Source organism: Anopheles arabiensis, chromosome 2 (genome assembly GCF_016920715.1).
Source record: "Anopheles arabiensis isolate DONGOLA chromosome 2, AaraD3, whole genome shotgun sequence".
NCBI classification, from domain to species: Eukaryota; Metazoa; Arthropoda; class Insecta; order Diptera; family Culicidae; genus Anopheles; species Anopheles arabiensis.
Window position 1 is genome coordinate 10,723,414 of NC_053517.1, and position 25,723 is coordinate 10,749,136.

The following is a 25,723-nucleotide window of genomic DNA, read 5'->3' on the forward strand; positions in this document are numbered from 1 at the left end:
ACAAAAAACCATTGAACTCGCTGTTTCACCTCAGTGTGCCACAGTGTGAGTCATTACCACGTCCAATAAATAGACTTATTTTACGCGCTTGTTCATTTGACAGTTTTAATGCCCTCCACGCCACACGTGCGAAAGCCACGCGGGACCCAGTTCGCAACTGAATTATGCCTGTAACGTAATCCAATTTCGACACGAACCACACATAATAGATTTAATTGGAATAATTCAAAATAACCGCATTGGCAATCGGTACCGCTCGATCGAGCCGCGGACACTACTTTGACGAAGGTTTGCAAACAAATGGGTAAAACACGGACAGCATAGTCCCCAAAAACAAAACAAAAAACACAAAAACTCTACGTCGAACCCACACCCGGATGGATGGATGCCGTTTCGATCAGCATGATAATAAATAACGAGCTTAATTGCATTAAGTGGTTGTGAGGCAACGTAAACCATCGAATCGAACGGACTATTAATCGCTGCAAATGCCACCGCAGCCCTCCGCATTGCTCTTTTGCTCCCCCCCCCCTTCCCCTCTCTTTCGTTCCCGCGCTTCTTGCAGCCCCAAAAGTATAGACCCTGCGCCAAGCTTGATCTCATTTTAATTTTCCAATCCTTCCGCAACCCCCCTTTCCCCCTGCGATTCATCAAAAGGGTGAGAGGACAAAAAAAAAGGAGCAATCGACTGAACAGTGCCAAAGTGTTGTACACGTGATTTATGAGCACGATAATTGAATTCAGCACACAGTTTTTTTTTTTTTTTGCATGCTCCGACCCAACCCAACACGAAACCGACCGACGGGTCTGACCGGGCCACTTATCGGCGCGCGCGCGCGTTTGTGTGTGTACATACAGAAGGGGTTTGTGAAGGTGTTACAGGGGCGCGCGCCGGGGCCGTGGCGTAAATCAAACAAACGCAAACCAATCTCGCAAACGGCACTCGGATTGCCGGAACGCTTCGACCGGGTCAATGTATTATGTGTTGCGCGGTACGGAATAACATGGAAAACAAAAAAGCCCCCCCTAAAGAGCACAATAATGGGTAAAATACAGAGGCAAAAAAAAATAAGAAGGAACCGTTAAGACACCGCTCCAAAGGCAGGTTGGCAAAAGTGGAAATTATTTTTCAATTACAGCACCCAGCTGAAGCGGGCAAATTATCTTTATTTTCCCGCCGCCGTCGAACGTGTTGCCGTTGATTAATAAATTCTTCACGTGCCGAACTGGGAACTGTTGGCACGAACTGATCGCTGCTGGCCGTGTGCGGGTGTTTTGTTTGCAAACACAATAATTAATCAAACGTTGGTGGTGAGAAATTATAAACTCACATTTGACTGCCGGCATGTCAGAGCTGATGGGAGCCGGGGCGTTTGCAGGTTGCTCGGGGTCACCCGTCTGACAGTGAAATGAGCGGTGAGCGATTTGTTTTGCTAAACGGTCAAACTGCGCCGTGATGGCGAACGGCAGGAACGCGATACACCCGACACTGCGCTGACAGGACACGGGGTGATGTACCGCCGCGAACAAGAGACGGGCAGAGTGGGCCGGGTGGCGTACCGTGTTTAATCGGACAGGCAAACAGCAGCATTATTTTCAGCAACCTGCGATTGCTTTCCGTTCGAAGGATCCTAATGGAAGGGTTTAGAATTTTTTTTTTGCAATTTGCCAACGTTACTCAGAACGTCAAGCAGTTTCTGTCGTCCCGTGTAGCTCCGGATGGTGTAAACCCTTCTTGAGGGCTTACCGGAGACAAATGATAGAACCACAAAACGATTCGACCTTTGACCCAACAGGGAGAAGTAACACTGCAGTGGGCAGATGGCAGAGCGATGAACCGCAACAGAACGCGATCCATCCAGCAACCGCTCTTCAATCACAGCACGAAACTGACGGCACACCTGGGCGCCAACACGTCACTGGGTGCAGGAGAGAGAGAGAGAGAGAGGCCAAAGCCAGCCATAATGGTGGCCAAATTATGATTGATCGAGCAAAGGTGCTTGAGTGGGCGCCACTCTGTGCGCGCGGGCGCAGGGTTGGCTTACAATCCGCTTACGAGCTTGTTGCGTGCCCGATGTGCTGTGGTGGCCGCAGCCGGTTTCGGGAGAAATTTTCTAAAGAGCAATTAATATCGATAACGCCACTGGCACTGGAAGAAAATGACGAAGTAACGTCGCACTGTGACCTTGTTTGCTCCATCCGTCAAAAGTCGTTCTATTTGCGTGTTTTGCGGTCGGTCTTGCTGCTGATCACATCACGACGGTTCCCTGCGGACGGAACGGCACGCTGGAGGCTGGTGTGGAGATTCGAGTGAGCAGGAATGAATGCTACCTTTGGTGGCTTCAGTAGTTGACGGGGTCTGTTTGAACCTGGACCTGGATGATAAGTGTGTGTTAAAAGCTTTGACAAGAAGCGCAGTACAAACGCTGTGTCAACTCATAATGAGCTGTAAAGCATCGTATGAGATTAAAGCAAGTTCCAAAGCATCCTTTTGAAGTTCAAGCTTCCAAGCTAGTGAAAATATAATAACTCGAAAACACTCCAGGCCACTACACCACAACAACATTTTTCTCTGAAAGATGAACAGTTGTCTTAAATACTGGAACAAAGTAAAAATTAAAAAATTTCAGCAATGTAGCATGAAATCCGAAGTTATGACAAGACTTTGGAGAACCATTTTTAGGATGATTTCTGTCAAAATGATCAAATTTGGGAGCAAAACAAATCATCGCGTGTGGATCTTGTTTGACTACAACGGATCTAAAGCTTTAAAATGGACGGACACTCTGTCATGGCGCAGGATGAATATCGACAATTTTGAGATGATTTGAGATTTTTGGGCTATAAATTGTTTATTTGCAAATGGAATCAAATAACCTTAAGAGTACATAAGAGTAACAGGACGCCAGATGGATAAACCTGCTACTGGAGAAAGCATTACTCTGTTACTCGAACGTCATGCTGATGATGCACCTCACAAAACGTAAACGTCTTGCCAAATGTATTGGACCATTTCTGCGTTCAATCAAATTAAAGAAGTGGAACTGATACAACATCTTTCGGGAATAGATAAGTGAGTTTTTTTGTTTAAATAATGGCCTGAAGCATCTTTCAACAACTCCACCTAACTGGCTGGAGTTGCTTACGTGAGTTATTTCCAAAGCTTAAATTCGACATGGTGGCTGTATTTATATTTGTTTAAAAGATTTTTTCCATTTTTTGAATGTGTCCGTCTTTACCTTCCCTCCCCTACAAGGATCCTTGTGCACACAGTTGAGTGTGAAAGAATCAATCGTACAAAGCAATAACATTTGATTGTTTAACTAAGGGGTCTTCAATTTTTTCAGTTCACGGGCTGCATGGCATCGCAAATAACTTTGTAGAGGACCATTTGGACGTTTCTTTTAGCTAATGGAACGGTAATATTTCGCTTTAAAAAAATCAGGAGGAATCATACCTCTTCGAAGCTTGAGTTTTGTCTTTAAAAAGCAAACAATACATTTTTTTAATTAAAATAATCAAAATAATATTCTAATTGTTTTAAAATTTAACAAGTCATCGCGGGCCACACTAACGGCTATGGAGGAGCGCATGGAGCCCGCGGAGACCTCTAGTTTGAAGACCCCTGGTTTAATTAAATTAACTATGGTTGTGTTGCATTACGTTTCAACTATGTTTGCATTGCAAACTGTAGCCAGTGACTCGTACGTGCAGCTTAGCAACCGTTTTTTTACACAATGTTTTAGCTCGTCCATAAGCACCGAACCACACTTAATTCGTTTTAAATTACATGCCCGCTGGTCCAGACTCCCCGCAGGCAACGATCGCAACGCCAACGATGATGAGCATGATGTCGATGATGATGATGATGATGAGGGCAGTGGTGTTGGTGCAGTGTTATTTTAACACACTTTAGCCTCACGGCTTTTTCCAAAAGTTATTACGCTCGAAATTGGAACACAAAATAGCCAACGTTGCCCGGTACACAAAAAAAAAGGCTGCAACGACCCGTGCTGCGCCCGCAATGTATGCAATCTGCGTGAAGGTTAACATTTCGTACCATTCGCGGGGGCCCGCGAATGGTAATAATTTAATCCTTTTCCATATTTCACGTAATGTTCTTGCTCATTGCAGCTGCCGCTGCTCCTAGCAGCTCCTGGGTACGGATTACGGCGTGCGGCGGCAAAGTGCTGAAATTGGGCCATCAATACGTCATGCCATCACCGTCACCGGCTTGCCCTCGTACCGTCTTTCGGGTAAGTGAGCGTAATGATACACTTTCATCATTTCCCATTTGGTTCCGTTTACGGTAAGAGCGAGGGTAGAGTGAGGGGTAGAATAGCTGCCAAGCATCAGACCACAGAAACGGGGCCCAACTGCCCCAGCGAAAAGTGCATTGGTGTGCATCCGGTCGCGAATCGCGTTTCTGGCTGCCCGCTGAGGACCGTTTTCATTTTCCATGAATGAACGACGACCCCTGGGCGAGCTTGGCGTGCCGCTTGGCGGCGCCTCTCGCACGTGCACCCTTTTTTTTGGCCGTACACGTTCGGTCGGATCGTATGGATTATGCTAATAGTATGTTAATAATGGCCCAGTGTTTATGAAAAATTATAGCCTGCCTGCCAATGTGGCCAAGTGAAAAGGGGTTTTCTGCGCCCATCGGGCAGCACTTTCGCCGATCGAAAGCGTTCGGGCACTCTACGCTTCTCTTTTAACTCCAGCAACGGAGCGATAAAGAGAGAAAGCGAAAAACACACATACAAACACGAACACACATTTCCCTGGCACACGGATGGAAAACAACTTCGGACGCTTCGCCATGGCAACATGCAACAAATTTGCCTTTAATGGTAAAATGCTTTTAAAAGTGATGAAAAATAAAGTATATTTTCCGCCACGTTTCCACCATGGTTTCCCGCGCCGTGTGCAAAAGGGCAGGGCATGGTGCTCACGCGATTCAGCGTCGGGTGTTTGGTTTGGTTCAGCCCTTCGGAGGCTTGGTGCGAAAACGGTGTGTGTGTGTGGAGCGATTGCAAACAAATAAACGAACGACAGTGCTTAGCGGGCACTGGTTGTGTGTGGGGCAAGGGAGGCATGCAAACAGGCACGTTACGACTATCACACTAGTTTTTCTTCTTCGGTTACTTTCCTCTGCTGGTTGCCGCTCACACGTTCGCTTAGGGTTTTGTTTTTATTTGCTTTGCTTCCGTGGTGGCATAAAATCCCGACCCAGGGCCGGACCGAATCTTGCTCCCATTCAGCTCACCTGGCTTCGGTTGAAGAGAAGGGGATTTGCACTGGCCCCTTCCTTCGTGCCCACGCTTGCCCCGGCACTGTAATATTGACCAGAAAACACAACCCCAAAAACTCGGTCAAATTTTCACTCCGAAGGAAATGTTTTAATGTGACGTTGGACGCTTTGGTGGTGTGCTCGTTTCGGAAAAGGTGGCCCTTTTGTCGCACCTTGCTGTGCGATCGGAGGGGGAGGGGGGGCTTTTTTATAGGTCAGGTGATTTAAATATTTAATTAAATGTGGACAACCGTTTGCACATGTGGTTCTGGTGCCGGAGCTGGGGCTGCTTCGCCCGGTGACAACTGCAAGCATAGGCGAACCAAGTGGGAGGAGGCGATCAAGCAGACCCGAGCGGCAGATGAGCCTGCAAAGGTAAACCTCCCAAATCCTCCCATTGCGGTAGTGTTACCAAGCATCGAGCCTCGTCCGTTAGTGGCGTTAGCCAGATGGAAAGCGACAACGGCTAGCCCGCTGTACCCGCTCGTCCCGCTCAGTTCGGCTTCGGTTGATTATTTATGCACATCAACAATTTCCCACCCCAGAGCCCCTACCTTCCCAAACCTTGTCCTGTGTCGGTGTGTTTGTGTGGTTTTGTGCACTAGAGTATGTGCCTTCTAGCAGCTGCGCACCCTTAAAAAACCACATCTGTCAGCGAGAGCTTGCCCATGTGTGTGTGTGGGTGTGTGATTTTTGGGGGGAGTTTTTCCGACCGTCGTTAGGACATACACAAACACATTCGCTCATGCCGATTTGGCGTTGGAGTGGCATGGAGGGTTCGCGTAGGAAATGAAACTCTAGACAGTGGAATGTGTGGCAAGTGTGTGGTTGCAGGTGACCGTGTGTGCGCGCGTGTATGTGTGCTGGTCCCTTCAAGGGCCTGTTTGAAGCGTTTACCTTTACTGGGGTGTAGGTCAGTGACGAGGCCTGCTCGGCGTGCACGCGGTATCCGCTCTGCGGCATATCGATCGTTTCGGCGGTGTTGTTGAAGGACCACTTGAACGATTCCGGCGGTGGATAGGCATCGACCTGGCACAGGATCTCGGCCGCCTCGTTCCGGGCGACGCCGTAGATTTTCTTCTGATCCGGCCGGCAGATGGGCTTGTCTGTAATGATTGCAACGGCAGGGAAGGGCGATGATTAGTGCATGTTAGAATTAGGTTAATTATTTGCGAAGATCAATTTGAATTTGCATGAACTAAACATCAGGAAACTAAGATTAGGGTATAAACTGCTTGGCGTGAAGAACTGCTCGAAAACGAATCATGAATTACAAACTGCATGAATTATTGTATAGAAAAGGGACAAACGAATATATAGTTGCAAACCAAGCAGCGATAAAGGTGTACACATTCTTATTCACATTTCCTCCAAATAACACAGCCAGCCCCATTTCGTGAATATATTTCACAGTGCATGATGCTGCATTGTTGGCGAGGATGACGCGAGGAGCTGATGAAATTCCTTTAAACTACATACCAAATTAATCTAATCAAATTAACCTGGACAGTTGAAATCACTTTTAAAAATCTCAATTTAATCAATTTAAATATAATCGATGTAAATCTATCACTTAATTTTGCTTTAAACTATTGACTGCTCGTTTACTATATTGAGCATCAAGCCATGAAAGATGGGTCGTCTTCTATATTTGCAATGTGAAATTAAAGTTACAGCGTCAAAAATCTTCAATTAAAAACCAAATCATGCGCTCATTTACCTCAAATATAGATGGAAAGTTTATGTCTTTAAAAGTGGAAGCTTTTTTTACTTATTCATGACGTTTTTTGCTCTAAGTGGAATCCATTTACATGTAAAATTGTGTTTGATTTAGTTGACGGATAAAATAAAAAAAAGCAATCAATCCTTCGATCACAATTTCAATCAGCGGCTGTGGTGCAATATAATACTTTTTGTTTCCATTACGCACTCTTGCAAAACACAATCCAACACATTACTGCAACAAAAGCTCGAGCATTCTAAATCCCCCCCGGCGGCACGTGTGCCCGGGCATATGATGGTGGTGCATTGTAAATAAATTACAGCTACGCCGATACGACGCGGACTCGCCCAACCGCGTGCAGAAGGGAACGCAGTAACAAAGCAACAAGAACTGACGACCAATTCATCCATTTCTTTTTTAGCTGTCGGCCTATCTACCGATCCGATGGTTGCACGTACGTAGTGATCCGCGAATGAATGAATTCCGCAAAGAAGGGAGCGCAACGGGAACTAGCGGGGAGCAATATACCATAAGTGTACTTTTGAATTGTGTGAAAGCCCGTTTTAGTTGCCTTTGTTGAGCAAAGGGCAGAAGGTGCGGGTTTTCAGTTTTGTTTTATGGGCGCTTTTAATCCTTCTAAATAGAGATACACCATGCGGGCAGAAGAGAGGGAACTGCAGAAGGGTTCATTAATAAAGGAAGTACAATCGGAAAAGCGCATGTAAACGGGGAGAAAATAAATCAAAAGCGTATGTTCCATTTCTAACTCACTCCGGCTGTATCGATAAAGATAATAAATGGGTTTTATTTTCTACAACTTGTACAATCGTTTCGCGAGAATTATACCCCCCCCTCTGTCGAAGAGTACTGTTATGATAAGATTGTTGTGGGAGCAAACATGAAGCTCAGCTACATTTGTTTGTACCACACGGTATGAGGGGATGGTCGTTACAATCCACAACACGGATAAAATATAAGTACATTTTGTTTCATAAATTGTCCAGGCTCTCTCTCTTTCTCTTCAGCTCTCTTTCTCTTTCGGTAGCACAATTTCCAATACATCATTGACTGAAGCGAACAGTCAAAAGGTGCTGGAAGAGCAGGAAAATCAGTGAAATAAAGCTTTTAAACAGAGCCGTACAACCCATTCATCAAAGCAGGCCACCGAGCCGACGCTTTGCTTGCTTTGACGGTTTATTGGAATGCGCAATGCGCAAGCACAATCCCATACAGGACAGTTTCCAATCACCAATCCTCCTCTGCTCTGTCTACTCCTTCCTCGTCTTACCCACTCTCTATCTCCGTGTGTGTGTGTGTATGCGGTGCAAAAGAATTACGAGCCGAAACCGCTCATCCACCCGGTGGCCTCGGCGTTCCAAAACTATGCTTTATGGTCATGCCCTGTTAGCAGTATCGTCGCAGTACCCCTCAGCGCTACACAGCCCAGTGGGGCGCGTCTTTTGCAATCCTTTACCTACCGGTTAAGAAACCGGGCTGTGCAGCAATCCCGGCCCTTGCCGTAGCGAAGCCATCGGGCGGACGGATCGAATCTATAAATCAACCGAATGTGACGCAATTGTTCTTTATTACTTTTCCGAACGCGCGCGGGGGATGTTTCTCCGGCTCCACCTTTGTAGGGTAACCTGTTCCGTACTTCCGTGATATGTTGCTTGCGCAACATCCTCCCGGCCCTTCCGTTCGACGAGGCAACACGTGCGCGTGGTGACCGGGGAAAGGCGGGTTAAAGTATCGAATTGCGGTCGCGAGACGACGACGACGGGCCGTCCCCGCGCTGTGCTTTACGGGCTGCGCCGGATTCTTAATTGTGATCGCGTGGGCTGAGCGTTCGGCGTAGGGCATCGCATAGGGCATAAATTTTAATATCAGCCAATGTAAGTCACAGATCGCACCGGAGTGGAATGTCAGGACAGGAAAAAGGAAAACGAGAAACAAAAAACCCGCCAGTCCACACATCAATCCGTTCAAGGTTTGCGACATCACGGATCACAGGTAGGCGACACGGAGCGTGCCTACACAATACTTTCTCTTTTGCACGAGAAACATCACCAAAAACACACAGTCACAGTGGCTTAAAAAAAGTGTGTTTCATTTTGCAAAACCCTGCGGTACGCACGGGCGTAACCGGGTACGGTTTTGATGTATTGGAAACCCATTCGGCAGATGGATGGGACAATATTTGCATGCTCGTTTTGGGGCAACCACTACGGTTCGGACTAGCGGTCGTGGAATTACAAATGCAATGTCGTGCAATGACAGGGGCGCCCGTTGTGATGATTGATTTGTACGCAGGCCTAGCCGAAAGCTGGTGGAAATCAGTGGTGTAAGTACCTGTCGGTTGAGCTTTGATGCTAGATTTTGGGCAAGAGTTGCCGCTTTTGATTGGAAAATGGTCGAATAGTCGGGTGTTCGAAATTGGAATTCAGGATTAGTAATTTCTCTTTTGCAGTAAACATGAGTCACCAAAGGCAAATGGCAACTGTCATACCGATTGCGTTTAAAAAGTCTTACAGTTAAAGTCTCTTTATTGGACAAATCCCATTTACTTCCCCAAACTTTTAATGCAAACTGTCTGTGCATCGACATCGATGTTGAAAAAATCCATTTCAAGGAAATTTATTCATACGCAAAGGACGGTTTGCATATTGTACCTGTGTGTGCCGATTCGATGTTTCATTGTAGTGTCAAACTGAGAGTTAATAAGAGTTTCTTATATCCAGCTGTAACATATACTGTGCTGTTTAATACCTGCTAAGCTTTTGATTCCTCCCGCAGAACCTTTCAAACGGTAGTAATTCGTGGTTATGGAATGGCAATCAATGAAAACGTTTATCAATGTTTTTGAATACATTGTGGACTCTAATAACTTCGCCTTTTGTCTTCATGAGTAATTGGCCGCAAAAAATGCAAGCATTAGAATCTTTCTTATAGTAAAACTAGCTGGCCCGACAAACTTGATTATTAAATTAAGTTTAGTGTAACATCTGAACAATTTTTAAGTCTTAAAACCTATTCTCATACCACCATAAGGTGTGTGCAAAGTTTCGTTGAAAATGATCCAGCCGTTTCGGAGGTTGCTCGCAACAAACACCGTGACACGAGATTTTTATATATATAAGAAGAAGAAGAAGATCATCTGCTTTTCCGATTCAGCTATTTCCTGTTTGTTTGTAAACAGTTTTTCATGAAACTGTCCAAAAGCAAACAGAAAATGGCAACCTAGCAACAGGTTTGATATCGACCTCTTCTCTTTCAAAGACATTTGACGTTAATGGTTTGGATCCATAGTTTCCTAAACATAGTTACATGGATCATTTCAACAACAACATCATTGCGCTAAAAACAACGTGGAAAGAGAACAGATAAACGGCAATATAGAGCGTAAGGTGCATTTGAGAGATTTGGCAGGAATAATGCTCTCAAAATGCGGCAATGCGACGAGCGTTACATTTTCATAGCCAAAACAAAACCGACTGCATTAAAAAGATGTAATAATAAGAAAAAGGTTAATAAAAATAACATTTATAATAATAATAATAGTAATAATAATAATAATAATAATAATAATAATAATAATAATAATAATAATAATAATAATAATAATAATAATAATAATAATAATAATAATAATAATAATAAAAATACTAATAATAATAATAATAATAATAATAATAATAATAATAATAATAAAAATAATAGTAATAATAATAATAATAATTATTATTATTATAGTAATAATAATTCTAGTAAAAATAATATCGGGAATATAATAATCATGGCATTTGAATAGCCTGGGGTAGGTGAAAATGTCCCAGCATATTGCTGAGAATTGTCAAAAATCGGGATATAATAATGATAAGAATAATTATAATAATATTAATAACAACAAACTAATAAAAACAATCCCATCGTGACGTATAAGGCATAACATTTATTTTTTAATCTAACCCCGTGCCGTATTAAAAAAAAACCATCGGTTCTCTTGCACAACAGAGCGACAGAGAGTTCTAATGTATTTCCAAAGAGACCATAATTTAAACAACAAGTCCATCTACCGTCTAAGTTAGCTGGAATCCTTCATTACGGTGAATTCATTTGGCATCACCAACCACCACCACCTGCCGAGGCTAGAATTTATTTTGATAAATGAAAATTAAGAAATTTATGGCCTTGTTATCGGCGGTGCCTCTGTGAAACTCTCTCTCTCTCTCACTTCCTCTCACTTCCTCTCTCTTCCTCTCTCTCCCTCTCTTTAGGTATCCGTCGTCACACGTGGCGTACACCGTTGAGTCCTCTGTCCGGGCTAGTACAAAAGTGATAAAAATCACACGCTGGGCCGTTGGACGCACCGGGACGTCTGCCATACGGGAAGCCTACGTGTAGCGTATCGTGTGGTTGTACGTGTGTGTACTACGTGTGTATGTGTGCCTGTGCATAAAGTCACGGACCAACCTCAACAAAAACACCAGAACCATCGTAAAGGACAGAAACGCGCGGGCGCTGGAGGAAAGGGCAGGCTAATCAATCTCCTAAATGTCCTGCGGGGACACTCCTGCGAATGCTGTACCGCACACACACACACACACGCCTTGGGGGTCGTTTATCGTTACCACACAGCGAGGTGCGAGATGCACAGCGACAGCCACCCCGGGACCGGCTGACACGCATAAAACAGCCCACAAATTATGTCCCAACAGCAGCACCCACGTCGAGCAGTTTAGCCCGATCGATCCATTAGGGAGCGAGAAAGAGAGAGAGACGGAGAGGAAGAGTAAGAGAGATGGGTGGTTCCGCTGGGAGTTGGACAGTTGTAACAGGGTGTTTGTTTTTATTTGACCTGACGCGAGCTACTAGCGGTGAGTTTTGTTGTGTTTGTCCGTTCGTTCGCAGCGAAAGGTTTGCGGATCCTCGAAATGCTTTTATTACGATGTCGTAATTCACCCTCGATGGGGTAAGAGATCTTGCGAGTTGAAATGAGGGTGATAAAGAGGGGAAAACAGCACACTTTTTCCTAACATCGTACATAGGTGCTAAATGCATCACCGAATCCGCCAAACCCGGATAATGATGCAGCACGCCGGTAGAGCGTTGAAATCCTTTTCTCATTTCATTTCATTTCCCTTGAATAAAAGCGACAAAAAAGGGTGGCCAGCACCACCCAGTCGGCACGTTCCCTTTATTTTTCACACCTAACCCTGTGCAGGTCCCGTTTCGTAGCACTCCGCTTCAGGTCCGATAACGTTTCGTTCGTTGGGAAATCCATCAAAACCGAAGGTCTATCTGGGATGGTGCCCGGTGTACTGGGCAGCTTTATTTGCGGCCCCCCTGTGGGAGGCGGTGAAGCGTGGAAGTAAAAGCTTTCCCACAAAATTAGACCCATTAAATCATTTTTATTAGCTTTTGCCATGCAAATGGAGGTTCGGCCGGTCGATTGCAGTGGGATAACAGTGTTTCTTTCTTTCCTCCCCCTTTTCTGCTGGCGTGCGAGTTTGTTTTCCTGGTGCGGGTTTTTGAGTTCTGCCTTTTTGTTTTCTCTTCCTTTTTTTCAGTCAATGGTTGTGTTATTTTGTTGATGTCCTTGCCCATTTTGTCCCCTTCCGCAACCGGTGTCGTGCCTTCGGTTGTGCTTTGATTGATTTTCCGGTAAAGTGGGGAACATAATTATGGGGCTGTGTTTTGGATGCGTTTTTTTGTTCTCCACCCCCCCCTCTTGTTTCCGCTTGTTTGTTGCCGTTTGTTTGTGTGGAAAGTGTTGTATTCGCTTGCGAGGAAAGCATGTTTACGGTTTTATTTTCAATTATCACCGATGTTTTTGTAGGCGCGCTCGCCCTCTCTATCTCTCTCTCTCTCTCGCTCTCACACACACCATCATTATCAGCGTGGTGGCGGCACATTGTCACGTCATGGGGTGCGTTTTGCTGTGTGTACGTTGTTGATAGATGGAACCGTTTTGTTCGATGAAGTTGTATACTTTCCCACGAACTGCGGGGGTTCGCTGTTTACGTTGTGGTTGTTGCGGTGAATTGTTGTTGATGCGTTTTGCAGCTAGATAGATGTTTGTCGACTTCACACAACGATACTTTGTGCTCAGAGCAGTATAAATAATTGTGTTACGATAATTAGACAAAACGACAAATGTGGCACACATCAACACAGTGGATAAAGCGTGTAGCTGGATGACCTTTAAACCGCTAGCAACTAATTGAATTTCCACACTAAAATATCCCCTTTTTAAATCTCAATTTAAAACCTCCCCCCCCCCCATGAGCTTACCAAAGCTTATCATAGTAATAGGGTAAAAGTTCTAGCCGCATGCCCCCTCTCATAGATCACCTTTAAATATTGTTTGCTGCACATTTAATATTAATCACCACACTCTAAATGCGCTCCCGTAGGCACACAGCGAACGAACCGTTTGCGTTTGAATGTTTTATGAGCAGTGTGTCCGGTGGAAAGTTTATTTTGCCAGTGGATGGAAATTCGCTTCCAATTCCATCGCACGACCACCCTAGGGACAATCGTTCGCTGCCCACGCCACTGTCCATCGAAATTAAGTGTGTGTGTGTGTGTGTGTGTGTGTGTGTGTGTGTGCTTATTTAGAAAACTTTTCACTAAGGGATCGGACCCGGTTTCTCACCCTACAGCAACTGCCGAAACTGTAAAGCGAAGCGTAAACGAACCCGTTTGATTTGTAGCGCTACGAACCAGAGATGGACTTGGTCTTGGACGGACGGACTGTTGTGTGTATGTGTGAAAGTAAATCACCGTGCCGAAAATGTTGCACTAGCTTAGCGGTGGCAGTGTTACGATATCGAAACACTGTCCATCATGCCCTGTGTGCCCGCGTTTTGTTTAACATTTCATGCAAAAAGCTGTTGTTGATCGTGCTGTTGAAACGGTTCGCACATGTAACCGTTTCACCTTTTCCTCACCGGAGCCCGTCCAACGAGGGGGGGGGGGGGGGTTGTGTGACTAAATTTCGATTTCCGCTGAGCATCCTGCCGGCCTTATCGTGTGGGGAACAAACCCCATTTCGGTCAGTTTAGCGGGCGAGCGGCCGGGTGTGATGATGTTTGGTGTTGCGCGAGAACCTCAACCAAATGTCATCTGTCCAGCAAATGCTGCCACTGTGACCTCTTTGGCCAACGCAGGGGTGTGTAGATGTGGTACGTAATGCGAGCTTTACGGACGGTTGTGATGCTTTTACTTTTCAAGCATGTGTTCCCCATAAATATGCTGTGCCCCGCACAGTTAGATGGGCACGGTGGTACCCTCCACACCTGCAGCACTGCGGAGAGGGAGGAAGGTGTGATTGTGGAAAATTTATTTGCCTCTTGTTCACACACACACACATCGACGGATGGAAGCTGCAGTGCTGTGGATGATGCTGTGCGATGGCGATGGTGCCAACGAACGTGTGGAACGCGCTGCGCCGTGAAACGTACCGGGCGCCTCCATCGGCTTTCCATCGGGGAAGCAGAACGAGAGCGACAGGCGAATGTTTTATTACATCTGCATAAAGTGCTAACATATTCATATCAAAATCAAATAACATAAATATATTTGCAATAAAATATCTCGCTCGCTCTCCCGATGCCTCGGATCCGGCGCTTTTCGTATGTGTATGTGGCTATGGTGATTTTTTTTTTTGTTGTAGCTTCGCTGCTGCTTGGCTTGGCCCTTGTGCATAACGGGCGACATGTGGTGCCGTTTGCCATTCGTCTCGGTACAAATTCGCTCTAAGCAGCTGCTGATGCTGTGTGTGTGTGTGTGTGTTTGGCTTGCAACCGATGGCACGATGTGGTGTGTTGGTACGGTAGGTTCGTTTGAGCTTTCTCATCGTCCCTAGCCCACGATGACGATGATGACGGGCAATGGTGATGATGTAGGTGATGGTTGTGTGTGATGGTTCGTTAGCGTTCGTTGACGAGCGCCCTCGTGCGCTTAGTTTATTCGTACCGTACTGGTAACATTCCGTCCATCCCTTTTGGGTTAATGCAGCTGCTGTGCAGTGCAGTGTGTGTGTGTGTGTCTGTGTGTGTGTGTGTGTGTGTGTGTGTGTGTGTGTGTGTGTGTGTGTGTGTGTGGTAGGACAGTTCGACTAAGCGACCCATTGCCTACTTTTGTGTGGTAACCTTGGTTTTGAGCTTCAACTTTTGTGTGACGATTGCGGAAATTTGGTAAATTGTCGATCGTTGCATGGTTTGCAGAGAATTGGTTTAGAAACAAAAATATTATTTTTTTATTTTATCCAATTAACTACATTGGGCACTCACTCACTCTACAATAAATAATATTGAAATGCAGTTCAAATTGTTCAATTATTTCATCTCAAATGAAATGAAATAAAAACTTCCAGTGAACTGTTTTACATAAAAAAGATTGCTTCGAAAATGGAATCGGCACCGGAATCGGAATCAGTGATGGAATTGGAATCGGATCTGAAATCTCCATGAGAATGGATCGTTTTAAAGTGCATTTGGGGCAAGTCGCAGTCGGGTTAAAAATTGAAGGAATTAAACGTTCAATGCATGCTGCAATGAAACGATGAATCCTCAAAATGATTCCACTGGTTTGGCCCGAACGTACTGGATGCTTCGACCGCTATTTAATAAGCTGCAAAGGATCCAAATGTACTTCAAACCGATTAGTTCTTATGAAGATTCCAGAGCCGCACCCGATTCCGGAGCCAATTTCGGAGCCAGTTCTGGAACCGGAATCGGGTAGTTTCGATTCCGAGCTCCCACCACTATTAGCTGCAGCTCGTGTTGAAGCGTTTCCACCCAATGGGTTATACGAAACTCGCCCTAATACGCCGACGGGTGACTGCACTGGCTTGACATTTCGTGCAAAACACATCAATGACAGGCCGTAAAACATCGGTCAGCTTTATTCACAGTCCACAGTTCGATGGATGGGCGTTGTTAGCAAAGCATTTCATTGGCCGCTTTTGCTTGTTGCATGTCCCCCCCCCCGGGTCGACAGCCGGGGATTGACGTTCAATTCTGCTCGCCGCAATAAACTATAACAGCAAGTTGAAATGTTTTATTTAAACGAGTTGTGCCTTTAGTCCAGCACAGGGTGGCGCAGGGCTGTTGCTGCTGGAGTAAACCCGTCCCCTCCCTCGCTCCATCAAATTCCCTCTACCCGCTGCTAAGTAAGTGCATCAAGTTCCCTCTACCCGCTGCTGGGAGGAAGGATGTTATGCACATTGTACATAAATTTCATTTGATGAATGCACAAACTCCTCCGCTTCGCTGTTATCTGATTGGGTGGTTTAGGCCCGGGGGAGAGGGGGCCTTGGTTGGCTGAATCTTCGTCCAAGCGCACCGTGATCGTTGCGATGGTAAAGGCAAGTCAGTAAGTAACTTTTTCTCGTTCGTTCTGTCGCCTCCTGCCGTCCCGCCCGTTCCGTTACAGAAAGGCACAGCGGGCACGTATTACGTACTGCAGTGGATGGAAAAGTTTTGCCAGTCAAATTTGCCTACCACCACGAGCGTCTGCAACACGGACCCGCTCGGCAGCAAATCCCGTTTGCAGTTGCGGAAATGTGTGTGTGTGCGGTACGCACAGGCCAGCAGGCCACCGGCACACATATACATTCTAGCTTTGTACTCGCCAAATCTATGGCTGGCTGAGGCGTTCGCTTCGATCGAGCGGATGAAATATTAACATATTAGATGGAAAATAAGTTTCCGAACTCCTGCACCGTCCCGTGCCGGCAATGGTTGGTCGGGGAGGGGAGAAGTCAATTGAATTGTAAATAAAATTTCGTTTGAAGTAGCGCTGCCACGTTCTGGAGCGTCCTTTCCTTTGGCTTACCGCTAGCTGGTGCGTTTGGAACACTTCGGCGGTACGTATGCTTTGAAACAACTTGGATGAACCCCGTCCCCCTACTGGAAGAGCGCACCTTCTCGCCCCCCGCACCTTTTAGAACGACAAACAGAAGGGCGGATTTGAAAGGGAAAACTTTCTCCAGCCCGTGTCTTCGCTGCTTCGGCTGCTTCTCACATCTCACTCTGAGCGTGGGGGTAAAGTTGCTCCCTTTCGAGTTTGGTTCTGCTAGAAATGTGTCTGTGGCTCTGTGTGTGTGTGTGTGTGTGCCAGTGTGTATGGGAGCAAACTGTAAAATCGTATTTGTCTTGCACAACATTTCATGCGTTTCATCGATGAATGTGTTTCGCTTCGAGCAGAGCACCGCCGCACATGTTTCGGGCCAGATTTTGTGGCAGATGGAGGGGGCAACGATAAGAAAGTTTCCTTAAAATATGCTAATATTTTCCAAGCAGACACACCCACACACTTACTGCACACATTCTTACTTCTGCCGGCCGCCCCAAAAAAACGTACGATTCAGTCCGGTGGAAAATGAGTTTTTATTGATGTTGGGTTCGTAATGGGCCGATGGGAAATTTTAGGAGAATAAGGGGATAAGGGTGCCCCAGGTGCGAATGCTTCAAAGGGCATAAAGTTGATCGTAACTTCATTTACACCGGTAACGGAATGTGAACCGGAATGCGGCGCGTCGGTTGCCTTTCGATGCCGGTTGCTTGAATATGTTTGATGTTGCCCGTGTTGTCTCGATATGGAAAGATGGGGTAGAATGTTGTTTTCTTTTTTGGCTTTATTATTTGATAAATTAGAAAGCATTACGCGTGAAAGTACTTCAAAGGAGTAAATTATATTGAATATGATTTGTAAATGAGATCCACCGAATTGATGATGAGTGAGCTGAGTAACCTGTTCAGCCCTGTTCTTCATAATGAAGTTTGTGCAGTTAGCTTTGGCTGAATTTAAACAAGAACAAGTTTAAACCCCTTTCTTACGAAAGGTAACCTTCCGCCTTCCGGGGCTGTTATTACAATGATGAAACTGCGCCACCCCCTGGGGCATTCTTGCCCGTAGCGCAGAATGCATAAAATTACCTCGACCGCAGCCGTACCGGGGTTTGAGGCAAAACGTTTGACCAAAATTCAAATTCGGCAGCCTCGCAACGTGCGCCAAAACCAGCCCCGGAATGCTGGTGGTAAGTAAGTTTGGTGCCGCTGCGTTCCTAGAGGTAGGTTACACAAACACACCCACACACACAGTCACATATATACAGTCACAAAGAGGCAACAAAGTTTACGGCTTAACGCCACTGTTTACAAAACGGTGGTGGCATGCGAACTGCTCGAGCCCCGGATTTGTAACCACTCGTGTGTAGCGGCAGTGAAGAGGGTGTGGGAGAGGAGCAGCAGGTAGAGAAAGGGGAACGATGGAGAGTGTGTATGGTTGAAAAGAAAAGTCGAACACGTTTGGAAAATTTTAAAATAAACACAATAATTTACATGCAAAAGTGTTTGTGTGTACGTGTTTGTGTCTATGTGTGTGAGTGTTTGTGTCGACGCGAGCGATTTCCTTAACCAACTCGGTGCAGCCGAGTGATACTGTGCTCGCCACTCGAGTCGTTTTTTTATATTGAGTGATGGAGAGGGTGGGCGGGGGTGATGTTGTGCTCCACCCTCATCGAGTGCACAACCGCACACAACCCGGCTGAATAGCATTGCTTGGAACCGCACGCGGTCGTGGAAGGAATGCTGCTGTCTGTGTCGAACCAGTGCTATGCGTGTGTGTGTGTGTGTGTTTGTTAGTGCACGGTACTTGAAATTTTACCCAATTTTGGCGAGCGAGCCCGTTGCGACCGGGTCGCCGTTTCGCACTCTGTCCCGGGCCCGGGTGTGACGTAAATATTTTGCAAGTGCAGCGAAAGTTTTGTGACTAATGAGTTTTCTCTGGTGAATTTTTAGTCACTTTTTTTTGTTGTTCGTTGCTGCACGACCGCCCGAGTTGTTTGCGTCATTTGGCAATACGCTTTTCCGAAATTACGACCCGATCGGTTTGGTGGTGGTGATGGTGGTCGTGTTGGTGAGACAGACAGAACAGGATAATGAAGAGCATTTGCTTGTTCGTTTGCACTCTCGACAACAGGCCCGGCTTTGCTTGTGTCTCGCTAGCATTTGGCCCGACGAAACAGACACGGTAGCGAACTAGAAGAGCGCGTTCGTGATGTCGCAGAAATTATGGTAAAAAACAAAGAAAGGTAAATTTGACTCAAAAGTAAGTGATTTGAAGTTGCATGTCGGACCATTTTGAATGACCAGTTTGCACCGAGAACGATGAGGTGTTATTTTGTAAACTACTTGAGGGTGGTGATTACTTGATGAGGTGAGTGTGTGGCTGCAAAGCAATAACGTGCAAGCAAATTATTGGAGTACATTTTGCTGACTGTAATGCATACATAAATATGTAAAAATACTTTATCAATGGAATAGTAATCAATGGGTCCTATCCATAATTTTCGTTCGCTTAAAGGAAGGAAAGTTGGGTCAACATATGGGAATTGGTCAACAAGCGACGAACCCCGTTAGTTCACTTTTGAGAAATACTCCTGCGGCATCGTTGAAAAAAATACTGAGAAACTCTGAAAATGAAAACTTTAACCTCATCCTCCCCTCCCCCTGTGTAATCTAGACATTGATCCTTGTGATTATTGTCTTTTGTAGTCACGGAAACTTGCTCTGGCAGACCAGCACGTCTCTAATTCCAATAAGGTAAAACATAGACCGCTGCATGCATAGCGACCAAACAGCCAAATTGGCTTCGCGATGAAAACCGTTGTGTCCCAAAAAGATAGGAAAAAGTGGTATAAAAACACAGCAAATGCGAGCAAATGGGTAAACCTTAATAAGATGGGCTTTTATGTGAAATGATGTTCAATTTAGACCCTGTTGTAGAAGCTTTATTCGTACTGGTGTGACCACTTATGCGTTTAAATCAAGTAGACGAATGTAACTAATTTATAGAATAGAACATTTTCTAAAATTCCTTCATTTTGGGGTTGTTTTGTCTATTTTTTTAAAACTATAAATAAAAACCAATGGCACCTGAACATCAATTTCCTGCCAAACTGCCCTCCCTGCGTATGATCTCATAAACTGATTACAACAGGTAACATATTAAACCCCATCAACATTGCAAGCTTACCAAGATTTACACCAAGCAAGACTTGTGCAGTACGATGGCCGCTACGGTTGTGGGTCATAAATTGATCTGCTGAACATTTTCGCGATGTGCCGAGGGCAACCGGCGCCAACAAGATTGAACTTAGCACACGGCCGCGGGTCCGGATCGTACCGCTAGCTAGCACCTAAAGATGCCTTTCCTCCCCCCACATTATAGTGGCAGGAAAATGAAATTATCAACATTATGGTACCAAATATTGCAAAACAAACGACGGCATTTTATGGGCGCAAATGGGCAGCAAAGGGTAGAAGTGCTGTACTGAGTGGCGGAGACAAACAATGCCGTGGGTGAAATCGTTTTATGTTTTGTTTTGCTACCAAGCTGCTTGAAGGTAGTACAATGCGATGCGACTACAAGGAAGGAGAAGAGAGCGAGAGCGAAAGGGAGAGAGATATTTTCAATAAAAAAGTTTAATAAAATACCGGAACGAACGACCTGTGTGTCTTGTGTAAAGGAAAAAAGGTGTTAAGAAAAAGGGTGTCTTCCAAGGGTTTTGGTTCGAGCTTACCGGGGTGCACTGGTACAAGCTACACAAGCAGGAGAAGATTGACGCATAAAAATCCATAACCTAGTACAGCATCCCGCGTTTTTTTTGGCCACCAGCGTAACAACAGTGTGAAATGAAGTTTTGCTAACTTCGCCGATGGGGAAGGTAAAACAACGAACGAGAGAAGAACAACACAAACGTAGGAAACAAAATACAAATAAAGCGTAATCCGTTTCATAAATTGCCACCACTATAATCATCAATAATGGTTTGCCCAGGTTGCCCTCCCCGAGTGTCGCCTGGCATCAGTGACTGGGAGGGGATGACGTTTTGCTGTCATCGTTACCATCGTCATCATGCGAGCGTCGTCGTCGTCGTCGTCGCCCGTGTTTGATTGGATGGCAACGTCTCCTAGCGCGCGGCTCTAGCGCGTTGCCTTGGCGTTGGTAGCTTACCGTTGGAGAAAAGGATTCATTCCGCCGGCTGCTACAGCCTGAGCCGGGTGCGATGTCAGTGACGCAGAGGCGAAACGCGTGAAAAATCTTTCCCCCACACGTGCCAGCTTGCTGCAGTGACAGCCAATGAGCGTGTGCGCACTTTTACATCGTTCGTACATGGAGTTTTGTGTGTGGCGCAAGGGAAGGGAAGGGGTAGGGCAGGTGGATCACACTGGGTGGTAGCTTTGTACACAGCTTCTTCCGGTTGACGTCTTGCGGGTTGAGTTTGTTAGCGAGCGGTAGTGTGTTGTGTTGTACGCTGCTCGGTCTGCGTAGTTTGCGCTCGTCGTCACCTTTAGCTTATGGGCTGGCGTGTGCACGACGTACCCGACCTGGCAGGTGACAATGTGACGCAGCAGCTTGGTACCGAAGAGGGAGAGAGGGTGAGAGGGAGGAAATGTTGCCGTCATATTCACGCCAGTGCAGATGAAACCTTTCTTTCCTAGTGAGGTGAGCTGAGTACGAGGCGAGGCACTGTTGGGTGAGAAGTTTAGCGTCACCAAGAGGACAAAAATGCTCGAAGGTAATTCGAGAGCTATACACAACTTTTCAGCTAATTGTGTGTGTGTGTGTGGGTTAACTAAATCAGAGAACAATCATTATGCCGCTGAGATGTTTACCAGCATCTTAGCTTACATCACTCATGCAAAGAGGAGATTTAGTTTTGTACAACACTACTAAAGACCGCAGCTAATATTGACGTTTATTCAGCATAACTAAGTACCATAGATAAACAATTCATTAGAAATCAGAGGAAACCGTGTATTGTGTCCAATCTTTCCCTTTACGATGCTGATTTACGATTCAATTGATTTCATTTTATTTTATTTATTTATTAACAATATGTTAATAAATATTATTGAGAATGATGGCCTTTACCAGCTTTCGATACATTTTTAGTACTACGTAGCCGAATAGTCAATCCTTTCTACGAAGGGACGGTCCATACGAGGCTTAAACCCATGACTGGCATGTTATTGGGTCGTGCATGTTAACGTCTATACTACGGGATCGCATCTAGACTTAAACAGATATAGAGCTAATAAATCACGTAAAAAAAGACTTTTAACTTAAACCTCGATTTCTTCAGTATCTCTCAGGAACGTACCAATAGAGTTGTCGGTAAAGAAATATCCCTGCCCACACATATACAAAACAAGAAGCGTGTTGGATTTTGTGATAGGCAGAACACACCCGCAAGTTAGGCAATCAATTAACAACGCCCATGCATAGGCAACACGCATTACATATATTTTCCCATTAAACTGAAATCCCATTTAAACCAGTTCAAACAGAATCCATTTGAAATATTGTCAACTTAACAAGAACTAAACAGGAAAATGTATGTGTCGCTAACGGAGCACTCGGGCTCCTGATAAGAACACCCCAGAAATCACAAATAAATCGAGTTAGAATTCCAGTATAATTAACTTAATTCTTCCCCCAATTTTTTTTGTGAGCATTGCTCTTAATGAGAAATTCGATTCTCATTAAGAGTGGCAAGACCTCTTTGCCAAAATCCGTTGTTAGATAGGCGGAAGTTTGCATCGGGGTGCCAGCCTTTTCCAAAGCTTTTGCTCGGGAGTACTGCTCCCCTTTCTTAATACAGTCCACGAGACGGAGTAGGCCGAAGAAACCTACACAGCGTGTACACTTTTTTGCACTGCTTCTAGCCAATTAATCCATCCAATTCTGGAAGGAGCATTATAATTCTGCAACGTACTTGAATATAGGATGTGCTAGAGAACAATAAAGAGATTTAAGACAACGTGCATTTGACTGGCCCTTCTGACGATTGATGCTAAGAGTGAATCCAAAAACATATCACTATCCAAAATTACTCCTAGATCACGAATACACAAAACGCGACTCAAATCGATATTCATTTAACACGTAACTCAAACAAATGGATCACGACTGCGACGAATTTATGTTTCAAAATTTAACCCATTTTGTGACCATTTCCACTTCAGCTTTGACTACAATCGAAAGTACTTTATACGTGAGAACACTTACACATCACTTTCAGGTCCACCGTATTGCTCTCGCCGTCACCCTCCACGTTCGAGGCGATGCAGGTGTAGTTGCCGGCCTGGTGACGCGTCACCGTTTGCAGTGCCAGCGCGGTGCTGCTCATGATCACGCCCGACTTGGAGTTGTGCTGTACGACTTTATCCTGTAACGACAAAAAAAGAGGGGCGCAAAAAACCCAAACGGAGTGAAATTAGAAATTTGATTTGCATCACTTTGCGCGGCAGCGCACACTTCAAACAGAAACCCTCGCTGTGCCCTTGGCGAAGGTGATCCGTCGCCCCCAAGGCAAGTTTAGCCCAGCCTGGTAAGTGGTAAGCGCCAAATGTTTGCGGTTTCGTGCGCTTCCGTTCTGTGTCACAGCGCTTCAAAGCGACCATCTCTACCTCCCCGCCAGTCCTCTCACTAGATGGGAAGCACCAATGAAGCTTGTGATCTTTGGCACGAAGGTGTCGCCCGGTTGTTTGCCCAGGAGCCGCCGCCGCCGCTTTCAGCCACCGTTCGCTCACTGCGGGGATTCACTTTGAAGTTATTAGTCCGCGAAATGGTCCGCGAGCAGCAGTGGTGGTGGTGGTGGCAGCAAATGACAGCCAGCTTCTGGGGAGGGCTGGTACATTAAGTGAAATAAAATTTTCGTTATGATCATAAAAATATGCTACGGTGAGCGAACGACGGAGTGGATGATGTCTCTCGGTACACGATGTTGCTTTTACACAGGCGCTCATGAACGTTTCAGCAAGGAGCAAACAATCTTCCCTCGCGCCCTGGCGTCTCAGCCTCCGACCGAGCGCGGCCGGGAGCGAACAAATTCGGTGAAAAAAAAAGGTAACGGCCTGTCTTCTTCTTCGGCCCGTCCCGGACGGCAGGCAGCCCACGGCACGGATGAGCAAAAGTCAAACGCGGGAAAGGAAAAACAAGTGCGTAGGCAGTAAATTTGAGCTTTATTATTATGATTATTTATTTAGAGTCTGCAGCGGGTGGTCGGCAGAATTTTGGCAGTTCAGCGTCGTTGCCTCCTTGCCGCTTGCTGCATGATGCTACGCCAAACCGCACCACGTGATGGCAGTGCTGCCACTTTGCGTTTTACAGGGGCGCGTCGTACGCTGCAGGTTTATCGTTTGCTTCCCGGCAACTTCCCGGTGCTGCCGTTCCGGTCGGACGGCATGGAGATATCCACCGTTTAGTGTAGCCGCGCGTCTCAGCGTAATTTGGAAGCAAAGGTGGGAAAAATGGCAAAGGAAGGCACAACACACGAGCACTTTAACGGGCAACAGGGCGGTTCCTTGCGTGGTTCCGCTGCAGCAGTGCCGCGGGCGCATGGCGAAGAGTCCGCGACCGACGCGCGGGTGTCGTAAAACGGGCATGAATGAAAACGGCCCCGGGCCCCGGGTTCGGGATCAAACATCGCCCCTCGCGCCCTCGGTTGCCATGCTAACACCGCACCAGGTGATGGTTTAGTTTATATTGTTTCCCTCCCTTTTGTGCGACTCCCAACGAGCCCTCCCCCACCACGTTGGGCGGAAGGTGCGGTTTTGTGCGTTCGCGACGGGTGAGATTATGAATGTTTCCAGCCAGCGTCACGCGTACATTGTGATCATGGCCGCCCGGAGCAACGCCCGGCGTTAAGCGCACAAATAACGCATCATAATGCGGCGTATGGGTGTGTATGTGTGTGTGTTTGTGCGAGGGGTTCATAACATTCTAGGGTATGTTTCGGCACTGCAGCAGCAGCAGCAGCAGCAGGTACCGCGTTGCCATGTTTCACTCGGGCAGTGGGATCGATTTTCGTTCAACATTTGGATGCGGAACCGGCCCTGCCACGGGGTGAAGTATTTTTGCCACGTTGCGAAAGTAGTAATACTTTGGGTGAGCATTTCATTAAAATTGAGCCGCCAAAATTGGCGCGGCCACCGGCGCGTTATTGCAAATGCGATTGAAAGGGGTGGGTCTAGTGGGTCGGATGCGTGTGAGGTTACGATGAATATTTATGCGAGTGCGTGGTGCGCGTGCGAAAGCTTACAGGCTCGGAACAATATTCATGTTTCCAGGTGTTGAGCTGGTTGTAAGCGTTAGCTGGCAAGGTTAGTTGTTTTAAGCAATGATTTAACACGAGGCTTAGCGTCTGTTAGCCTTCAAATGTTGGATACTTTGCTCGAAACGTAGACAATCTGCAGTCACGGCACGCATTAACAGTGTTGAGCATATGCCAATTTGTCTTAATTTCTATCTAAGCAACATCATATCATCGTGCTATGCGAAGAATGTCATTTCTTTTGATACTTCACCAATTTTTTCTGTAATTTAACGATGCTAGAAGGATAAATTCAAACACACAGAATTGGTTTCCGTTACCAGCCAAGCATTTTATTAGCAGTTGGTTGTGCGGCACAAAGCAGTGAAACTGAGCTAATTTTGTCCGAGCACTAGTTTATAGCAGTCCTCCATAAGGAAACCAAAAAAAACGCCACAAAAACGCTACTAAACTTTGTTGTGCTCGTACAAAGTTTGCAACCGAAGTTGAAAAAAAGGGCAAATACTTTTATGCTTCAATAAAACGCAAAAAAACCTTTTGCAAACAGCAAAAACGGTTTGAAAAGTTTGGAAGCAGAAAG

The 25,723-nt window shown here is 45.9% G+C and overlaps 1 protein-coding gene across 4 annotated transcripts in view; it reads right to left on the reverse strand.

Annotated features, from left to right (window-relative positions):
* LOC120894809 (hemicentin-1) overlaps nucleotides 1–25,723 on the reverse strand; it is a 186,170-nt gene that overhangs the window by 41,707 nt on the left and 118,740 nt on the right. For all 4 annotated transcript variants that reach the window (XM_040297639.1, XM_040297640.1, XM_040297641.1 and 1 more), the window contains exons 11-12: nucleotides 23,097–23,256; nucleotides 6,188–6,396 (exon numbers count right to left, since the gene is read on the reverse strand). In XM_040297639.1, the coding sequence (XP_040153573.1) occupies nucleotides 6,188–6,396; nucleotides 23,097–23,256 (369 nt within the window). The remainder of the gene's footprint in view (nucleotides 1–6,187; nucleotides 6,397–23,096; nucleotides 23,257–25,723) is intronic.